Source organism: Apaloderma vittatum, unplaced genomic scaffold (assembly GCF_000703405.1).
Source record: "Apaloderma vittatum isolate BGI_N311 unplaced genomic scaffold, ASM70340v1 scaffold31685, whole genome shotgun sequence".
NCBI lineage: Eukaryota > Metazoa > Chordata > Aves > Trogoniformes > Trogonidae > Apaloderma > Apaloderma vittatum.
Window position 1 is genome coordinate 3730 of NW_009718353.1, and position 10087 is coordinate 13816.

Consider the following 10087-nt stretch of genomic DNA (forward strand, 5'->3'; position numbering starts at 1 on the left):
GATATTCTCTCCTCGCCATTTCTCTCTCTGCATTTCAGCCCTCTCCTTTTCATCTGTTAATTAGACAGCTCCTCCCCTTTTTGGTGTGCTTGCAGTTTCTCCTGTTGCTTAACTGTGATTTTCCATTGTCTCCATACTTCTCCATTCAGTCAGATCCATCAGGAGCACTGCATAAGAGCTCTTTTCTTGGCCATCACAAATGCTGGATGTTGTGGTTGGAGCCAAGTGTTGAACTTCGATCGGAGACGTCACGTGAAAACGGGTTGACATTGTATGTAGTCTTAATTCTACTTTCTGGAAAATGCCTTGAATTGCTGTGGAAACGCTTTTGACCAGTTCTGAGCAGAGTCCTGGCAGTAAAAACCGTGACGAGATGTGGCTGGAAGTGTGGTGAGGGTGCATTAGGAGAGAAGAAGGGAGAAATGGGAAGAATGTTGGGGCTCCAGCCGTCAAGCAGAGAGTCTTGGACGTGACGAGGGGCTGGGACTGCTGTAGGTCACTGGGGGTAAGTGGATGAGTTTGCTCAGGGACTAAGGTAGGAGTATTTCAGTTCTCAGACTTTGACAGCAGACCAAGGGAAGTGAAGCAGCAGGGCTATGAAAAGAGCATGCAAGTCTTGGCGTAGAAAAATCCTTGTAGTCTGAGTTCTAGTGCAGGGACTTGGAAAAGCCAAATTAACCAGTTATGTAAAATACAACCAGTTTAGAGACTAATGGGAACATTAGGGATAATGAAGAAATCTGCCTGTCATAGAGATCCACAGGTGCCCATCTCAGGTTTAAAAGGTTTGTCCCCAGACCTTCAGATGAAGTTTGCAGAGAGCAAGCACCTCGGGGAGGTTTAAAACAAGACTTTAGATGAGCCAAATTTAAAACGAATGGAAAATATCCCACTTGGCTCCAGCCTTGTTTCTCGATGAGAACGGTTTTGCCCAAGTGGCTTGACTGGAGGATGATGGTTTCCAAGAGCGCGTAGAGCGGTGTGGGTTTGATAGTGCTTCTCCTCGGAGGAGCAGCAAGCTCCTGAGGTGTTCAGCTATTTCATGGGCTGACTCTTCCTAGTCTACTCGTTCGGATGCTGAATGTGTTGCAGTCTGTCAGCCCTGCTTAGGCAGTTCTCAATTATGGTTACCTAAACGGGTGCCAAGGGAGTTCCCTGCCGTCTAGGAAACGTGGCTGCTCACCCAAACATGTGTTGCCTTGTGCAAATGGAATTCTGAAAGGTAACGTGTGAAGGAAAACAGCCAGCGGTGAGGCAGGCAGGATGATTTTTGCTGGGTGGAGAGCTGAGTTGAGATAGAAGGTCCGCCAGCCTGTTGTATGCGTGGGGACATGTTTAAACACGTTAGGCACGGCAAGGTGGAAGGTTAGATGTTAGGTCAAGGTGTCAATCGCGCTGTCGCCCAGCACTGAAACTTCATTTAATGTCTTTATATCACTGCCTTGATGATCACATTAATGTCATGGACTTAACGGGAGAAGCTCTTCATGCTCTTGCTTCCTCTTGAGCTGTCCAGTTCTTAAGTCTGAGATGAAGTTTGTTACTTTAACTTGGAGGTGCTGCAGAGAAAGAATGCAGTTTCAAATTCAGCTGCCTAGTTGGAGCTGTGATTCTTTCGCTTTCTGCTGTTGACTTTGTGTCAACAGAAGACCTTGAACGGGTGTAGCAGATTCAGGATGAACTCCCCGAGCAGACATCATCGTGCTACAAATCCGGTTCTGGAGGCATAAAACGTTTTATTGGCCTGTAACAGAGGGTGCCAAACCTACAAGTGCCTTAATTTAAAAGCAATGCAATAAGTTTATTTGTAGAATCATGCGGTAATTTTTGTCAGGAGGGATCTCTGGAGGTCACACGCCCAATGCCTTGCTGAAAGCAAGAGCAGCTAGATGGTGTTACTTAGAAACTGGTCAAGTCTTCAGGAACGGAGGTCCCTAAGGTGGTTTTTCTGGTCCCCTACTTCAGCCTTTCATTCATACTGAATGTTTCCCACCTACTATGTAACCAAAATGTTGCAACTCGTCTCTGTTGCCTCCTGTCTCTCTTATGGAAGGATAGAGAAAAGGCAGAGATAGACTTTCCCCGGGAAAGTCTATCTCTGCCTTTTCTCTATCCTTCTATAAGTTAGTTTTAGGCAGCAATAAATGTCTTCCCTGATGTTCTTAAGACTGAAAAACCCTTCACCTGTCTTCATCGTGTTGCCTTCTGCTGGACTCACTCTAATCTCGCTGCGTGTCTTGTATTGGAGAGCCTGAAAGTGGACACCACGCTCCGAGTTTAGACTCCGGGGTGTTGAAGAGAAGGGAGCAATCCCTTCTTTTACCCTACGCTCTTACTCATACAGCTCAGACTGTGCTTGACCCGCTTCGCCGCAAGGACCCACCACGGACTCTCCGTGTCGCCCAGCAGCACCTGCTCCATCCTTTTTCTTTGCAGATCTGCCTTCTCTCCCGTCAGCCCCAGCCTCTCCTGTTTTCTGGGAATATTCCAACCTGGTGGAAACGCTCTTTGTTGAGGTTTGCACTCGATGGTTTCTCCAGCCCGTTGTTGAGGTCTTTTCCTGTTTGGTAACATCTGTCATCCAGGTCGTTAGCGAACACGTTAAACTGTGAGGGACTTTTTGCTGCTGATCCCGATAGTCGAGCCAATATTCCTCCCACCTTGCAGTCCACTCAAAAACTCGTTTGCTGGGTGCAGCTCCCGACGACTCCCCAAGTTGTCGTGCGGGAGCTGGGCCACCGCGGTCCTGGGTGACAGAGGAGGACTCCGCTGGGCCGCAGGCGTGAAGAGGTCGGCCTCGTTTGGGTGGAAGGGTAGAAACGAGCTTTCGTCCAGCTGAGCGGAAACCAGGTTTGAGGAAGGAACAATATCTGGGCAAAGTGCCGGGCTGAGAGAAATGCTCACTGGATGTTTTGCTCAACCACGTATTCGACATGTTAACACGACTTCTGGTCAAGTTGTAGAGAGAGTGCTCAACAGACGAGGCCATGATGTTAATTAAACCATATTTACCATCTTCCAGGGCGTTAATTAAGCATTATTGCCTATTTATTGAATAAAATAATCAGGATTTTTTCTCCCTCACCGAGCATTTGATTTTCAATCTGCACTGTTACAACTCGTTTTGTGTGTCGACTCCTCAAATCAGTTCAAATTACCATTTCGGGCTGATCTGGTAACGTTCCGTTGCAGCTCTTGGTTAAAATAATCCTAACGCCGCTCTCGCTTCTGCGCAGCTGTTTCACTGCCACCCAGAAGGGACGTGCCACGTGGCTGTGGAAGAACTGGGCATACTGGTGTGGGTACCAGCCTTCCTCTGGGACAAGACTCCAGCTTCCAGTTTAACTCCCAAAATGTTAGCTTAAATTCTGAATTAAGCTCAGATCAGTGAGGTGAACGCGGGTGGGGAGGGTGACCCAAAACCCGTGGGGTGGAGCTGCTGTCATTTCTGTCCCTCTGGCTTTCAGGAGAACTAATTACAGCCTGAAAATGAAGCAACGTTGTAGTGAAACTCTTGTTTCTAAAGCCAAAGTGAATCTTGAAAACCAACTCCTTCACAGTGATAAAGGGAGAAGCAAAGAAAAGAGGAGCTGCTTTTTAGGAAATCAGATTTTTGGGGGGGAGATGTCTGAAGTGTTTCGACTTTTGTCCCTGAACCTTCCTCCAGATGCAAAACCTTGCAGAGGAGGGGACTGGGGAGGGAATTTACTTCTGAGTACGACAGGCGGTGAGGGTCGGAGCTGGGGTTCGTTGAAAAGCAGGAACGTTTTGTAGCGCGTAAAGGATGTAACCAAGCAGGGAAAAAAAATCCTTTGTCTTTTTAATTCTAATATTTTTCCCCCTACAGGTATAGCCTTTACAGACCTCCCTGTAAGTACACCTCTTTTCAGTATTTTAACTAAGGATGCAAACAGAAGGGAGGGGGAAGACTGGGGGGGTGTGATTTTTTGGGGGTTTTTTCCCTTTTTTTCCTGTGTGATGCCCTGTTAAAAAATGGCAACGCGCGTTCCTGAGCGATGCGGACGCTCCGTCTTCTGTAACTTCGTGATCCCATGGCCGGGTTTGTGAGCTACTCGCGTGCCTCCTCGCATCCCTCGCCACCTCTACAAGTATGTTGCTCCTTCTCCTGGAATTACAACGAGAATTCAAACGTCGTTACAGGTCGATCTCTTCCAAACATAGCTTCCACTGTGAGGAGGCGAATGTGCAGAGTCATCGAGTAGCTTCTCGTGTCCCACCATCGAAGAGCCCTGAAACGACGCTTGTTTTTATTCTCTGCTTCTTCCTCTCTCGTCCAAGTTTTGCAGCCCTGGTGGGGTTGTTCCCATTCCACGGCGTGGTTAAGGAAGGCTATTTCTGAGGGTGAAGGCCAGGCTTAGCTGGCTGTAGAGTGTGTGCTCCTTGCGCAGGTTTTTGACCGGCCTCCGCCCGTGATAAACCAGCTCGTGGAATTGCTGGAAGAATGTATTTGGCGTCTGTGAGGGGCTCAGAGTTGCTCCTCCGAGTCACCAACGCTGAGTTACTCTTGAATTCAGTGATGCCAGCTGAGTTACACCAGGTAATCACGTCTGGCTGGGGCTTACGAGAGCACGACTTTGGCGGTGGGTCATGAACAAAGAAACCGGGTTGCTCTTTTTTCAGACCCAAGTGTTCCTGGATGAGGAGCAGGTGTTTAGGAAAAGAAGATAAAGTCAGGTCAGGCAGACACCGATGCATCCCCTGCATCCGTTTCTCTCACGCATGGAGCTTGTCGTTGAGGTTGCACTCCTGCCTTTGTACTTAATAACCCCAAAATGAGGAATTTCTTAAGTTTCCATAACATGTTGAAGCTTCCAAAGTGATCATTTTTCTTGGCTGACTCCCACATTGTGTGGAAGAAAGCTTGCTTTTCCTTCTTTTGCACTTCCTGCCAAAATAGGAATTATTTTGTTCCTCTCATTTTTGTCTTGTGAGAAATAATTCCCCATTCACCTTCCCAGGGGGATTTACAGCTTTACGGATCTCTCCCATATCTCAGCCAGCGTCTGTGCTGGAGGATATTCCAGTTATTTAATTTGCCTTTTTGCATCAGCTGTAAATACGGCTTTTTTTTTTTTTCGTTCCTAGGCCCTTTGAACTTCATAATTCCTCATTCACCTTCCCAGGGGAATTTACAGCTTTACGGATCTCTCCCATATCCCAGCCAGCGTCTGTGCTGAAGGACATTCCAGTTATTTAATTTGCCGTTTTGCATCAGCTGTAAATACGACTTCTTTTTTTTTTCGTTCCTAGGCCCTTTGAACTTGGTTTTGTTGCAATGTGTTCTAAACCAGAAGCCCTCTTTATGCAGCTTGTTTCACAGCGCTTTATTCACTTGGTCCAAGCACAGTTTCTTAAAGCGAAACAATATTCTACCTGTCCGTGAGCATTAACCTTTTGGAGTGAGGTCTTGTGACAACCTTGCATCCGTGGCAAGAAGACACCTTGGCGATACTCCCTTTAGTTTTAGGTGCTCTTTGTTTTCCTTCTGGATGTCTATTCCGTTAGGGGTTGCAAATAGGAGAGGAACAGCTGGGGAAGGTGCACGGGAGGGCTCTTGCAGCAGTGCCACCGAGATTGAATTCAAAACCCTCCCGAGCCCAGGGCGTGCCCTCATCCCGTTCTTTCTCGCTCTCACCAGGTCGTTCTTGCAGGAACTCGCCCTCGTTTGGCCGTGTCGACTGTGCAGAGGAGATGTTGGGGGATTATTAAACCAGGGGAAGACCTGGCCAGGTGGTTTTGGGGATCGGCTGTTGAGATGCCTTGTGGCGGAGTCTCCGCTGCTTAATTGGTACCTCTGGGCCTTTTTACCAGCCCGTTTGCTGCGCTCTTTTCTCCGGAGTTCTCCTTCTGGCTTCTACAGCAGCAGCTAATCCGTAACACTAGTTTTCTGGGCCAGGAAGGAGAAGAGTGGGTGCCCTTTTCCAATATCTTTCCCTCACCCTTGCAGACACCTACATATTCCGTGTCCTTTTCGGGCCTTTTTTGCTCCCTCGATCCATGGCTTCTTGGTTATTCTTCCAAACAGCCGAGGCTACGGCCGTTTCCTGAAGAAGGGGATGCCAAACCCAAGAGAGACTTTTAGTTTAAATATAATGAGTACTGTCAGAGATTGCACAAGTCTTCAGATAGTGAGGAATTTGAGATCGATAGAACTTGCAAATGGTGTATTTCATTTTTTTTATAACATTGTGATCCAGGCTCAAATGAAATATCCATTCGTTATAAGGTAAAGAAGAGAAAACCTCCACGGTGAAATAGGATGTTGTCTGTGTTCTGCACCTGCTAACACTGCACACATCGGTGAGAAGCTTGGCCAGCGAGCCCCGTTACTTTTAGACCCTTCAAGCTTAAATAACTTTTAAGGTTGGCGTGCCAGTGAGATTACACAAGGAATTGATTTGAGCCTTCCAGAGGTCACCAGTCTAGAAATTGTTTCCTTGAAATCCTTGTTGCAAAATTCTCCTTTCAGAGCCAAACGAAGAAGACGATATTTCGCGATATTCACAAGATTAGGAAGTTGGAATGGATCCTGTCAGTTGAAAACCACATTTTGTTGTGGTAAATCTTGCGTGTGGTGAAACGTATTGGCTTCAGGTTGTTTTGTTTTGGCTGAGGTTAACACAGAAATAACTGCTTGAAAATAGAAGCGAATATCCCGCAGAGGGAATTTCCCCCTTTTTTACCAGTTTAAGTCAATGTTTAGACCTGACTCTCTTGGAAATTTAAAAAAAAAGCAGAATGTGGAAGAGCCCAGGACTGCAAAGGGATGATGAGAAGGTTAAAAATCAAGATGAACCAGGGGGTTGTGAGCAACTGGCCCCCAACATCAGAGGTGAGAGCTGGTCCTGATGTCACGGGGAAGATGTGCCTGAAGAACTTGGCAGGAGGAGCATGTGCCTGGTCGGTGGGCTCTGGGATGAGCTCTCCCAGCAGCGTGGTGGAGATACGTGCAGTTCCCAACAGCTCCTAAACAGAGAGGACACAACCCACACATGATAAAAAAAAAGGAATTTTTAACTCAGAGGTGGTTTGAGAGAAGGCAGCTTCCCCTCAAAGGTGAACAACCCCAAAAGTGACTAAAAATATGTAATAATGTTGGAGTTTTTTACTTCTAACCTCCAAGTATTTTGGGTGTCTGATTTCTGGCTTTGGAAGTTCCTAATACTTAAAAGTTGAGTTAATATAAAAAATTCTAAAGAATGGACTATGGATCCCTCACTAGAGATACTTCCTTGTTCCTTAGATTTGGAAGAAAGCAGAGACTGATGTTGAATACGGCATTTCCTTCCAGTATCACCCTGTATTTTCCACGCACACCTCTTAAACTCAGCGACTTTCTTGCTTCTTCCTTACATGCCACCAAAATTTCCCTGGCTGCAGCTTGTTCCTGTTGTCCTTTCCCTGAACGCCCTTGAAGATGAACCCGTCTCCATCCTTCTTATCACCTCCCTTTTGGGAACGGAAGATTTGCGCTTAGATTTTTCCCTTTTGCCTTCTCCAAGCTCATTCCCTCAGCCTCTCCAGCCCTCGGGGCATCTTAGGAGAGCTCCACCGGACCCTGCCTGCCAACGTCTTCCTTCTCCTGGGGATGTGGAGCTGAGGAACCGAGCTCAGTACCAGGCAGATGTAGCCACGCCAGTGAAAGCAGAGAGGAGTGATTCCTTCCCATGACATGCTGGCTCTGTTAGGATTCTGCCAAATTCTGCCTCGTAACTATTTTAATCACTTCAGTGGAAGAATCTGCAACTAGAGTAGGTCTCCAGAGGAGATCAGTGACATTGCCGGTGTCTCGAGTGTCTGCAAGAGTGAAGAATTAGTTGAATAAATTTTGCAGAGAATTGTAGGAAAGCTCATACTCTTTGCTTTAGAGCAGGAGAAGATCGTCCTAGCTCTTCAAGGATGACCATCGGTCGTAGTTCTCATTGATTTGACCAAGAGAGAGGTCTCTCCGCTGATCTGACATGGGTTCGACCACAAACAAGACGCTGCAGCCAAGCATCTTCGAGACTCCAGTTTCTCTGTTTGCATCCCTGTGTTTGGTTTCTGGCGTTGTCGGTCTCCAGAGTGTTAAGAGCAAAGTGAAAAAACCCAACGGCAAACAGCCCGAGAGAGGTTTCCCGCAGGCTGCCAGCGGATGATCTGAAGCAGAAAGGGTTAGGGAAGGGCGTGTTGCAAACAGAAAAGTCATTCGTGCTGCAGAAAAAGCGACGTGACAGGGAAAATGTCATCCAGACTGAAGAGAACCAGGCACCCTCCTGATGGCATTTCTCATTTCCCCACATTTAAGCGGGCTCAGGGATTCAATCCGTATCCGTAAGCTTAATCTTAAAGTAGCCTGAATTCAGAGAAGAACTGGATAGACCTTAATCACCTCTTTTCCATTACATCATCTTTGGAAGCTGAATTACCGGCTGAATTTTAGAGATGTTTTCACAGCGGTAACCTTTTTCTTTTCCCTGTGTTCTGGTGGTGGGTCAAGGCTTCTGTTTGGATCCATGTGCTTGTTCAAAATGAAAATTGTCCATCAGTGGTGGCACTTCTGGTGTGGATGACTTGCTGGTCTGACCTCAGAGCTCCACTACCATCCCTCCCCGTGTCGTCAGACATGTGAAATATTCAGCCAGCGGCATCCAAGGAATAAGCGAGGTCAGCTGAAACAGTGGAGAGCGCATAGATCTGTTGATTGAGATGATGCCCCTTTTGTGGTTTTTTTTTAATTATTATTATTATTTGCTGGTTCTTGAACTTCGGTAGAAATTGCAGAAAGCGGACGCGCCGTAGGCATCAGTCACAGGCTGCTGGGGGATTGAACTCGCTGCTCTCGTTTTATGCAATAACTTCTAATAAATAAGTTGTGACCTTCCTGGAGATACACCTGAAGGGCTGTTCCCCCTCCCGTTGCATCTTGCAATTGAAAGAGCCGCTCTTCTGTCTTTACCAAACCGTGTAACTGGAACCACAGGGAGAAAGGGTTTAATGCAGGTTTCTTTTTCTTCCTTCCCAGTCGAATCTCTACCCAACGGTGGGTCTCCAGACTCCCGGAGAGATAGTCGATGCCAACTTTGGGCAGCAGCCTTTTGTGTTCGACATCGAGGACTACATGAGGGAGTGGCGAGCGAAGATTCAGAGCACCATTAAGCGGTTTCCCATAGGAGACAGACTAGGCGAGTGGCAAGCCATGCTGCAGAAGTAAGTCACCATCCTGGTGTTCAGCTCCTTCTGTTCTGTTAGCTTCTAAATACTTTTTTTTTTTATTTGAATGCAGATTGGTGCTTTCTTCTGGCGAAAATTGCATTTCGCTCAGATTGTTTTTTTATCCTCTGTGTTGTTGTTTAATAGTCTTCCCTGGGTCGATTGCTGCTGTTTCAGATGTAAAAGCTACGGGGGGAGTTTTCAACCAAAGACTGGCTGTAGGAATGGGAGAACATACATTTTGGGGTGACTCACCAGGGGAAGGGGAGAGGACACCATAAAAAAACCTCATAACGTAGGAGAAAAGCCACTGTGTGAGGCAGCTGAACTTGGAAAGGAATGAGCAAGAAATAGCTTGAACCAAAGGCTTCCAAACCCAAGCTAACAGCCACGGTTACGGCCCTTGAGTTTGTGAATATTGAATGCGTTTCCCGCTGCAAAAATTGAGTGGAACTCAATGAGAACAACTGGCAAGGGTTGTCAGGGGTCCGGAGTATCTTCTGCCCGAAGAAAGACTCAGGCTTCACAGCCTGGGAACAGGTAATTGAGGGAGGTGGACTATAGTTGTCTTTAAACCATGAAGACCCTGACTAGAAAGTGATGATTCGTGCTTTCTTGAAACACCAGGATTAGGAAAAAAACACCTCCTAGCTTAAAAACAAAATAATACTTTTTTTTTTTTCCACACTACGAATGTGAAACTGTAGGACTTGCTGCTGCAAGAGGTTTTGGTCGTTTAAGTGGATTTTAGAACATACACGTTTAAATATTCACATTAATTCGTGGAAGCCAATTCCTGCGGTTTAAACCCTCAAGTTTGTGGCTGCTGCTTCTCTCTCTGATTACAAACGTTCTGCCTTTTCGTTAGATTCTT

At 46.7% G+C, this 10087-nt stretch overlaps 1 protein-coding gene across 1 annotated transcript in view; it reads left to right on the forward strand.

Annotated features, from left to right (window-relative positions):
* The window catches only part of RANBP10 (RAN binding protein 10), a 31668-nt gene that overhangs the window by 3501 nt on the left and 18080 nt on the right, over positions 1-10087 (forward strand). Inside the window, exons 3-4 of the mRNA XM_009870214.1 lie at positions 3848-3870; positions 9026-9210. Of these exons, the coding sequence (XP_009868516.1) occupies positions 3848-3870; positions 9026-9210 (208 nt within the window). The remainder of the gene's footprint in view (positions 1-3847; positions 3871-9025; positions 9211-10087) is intronic.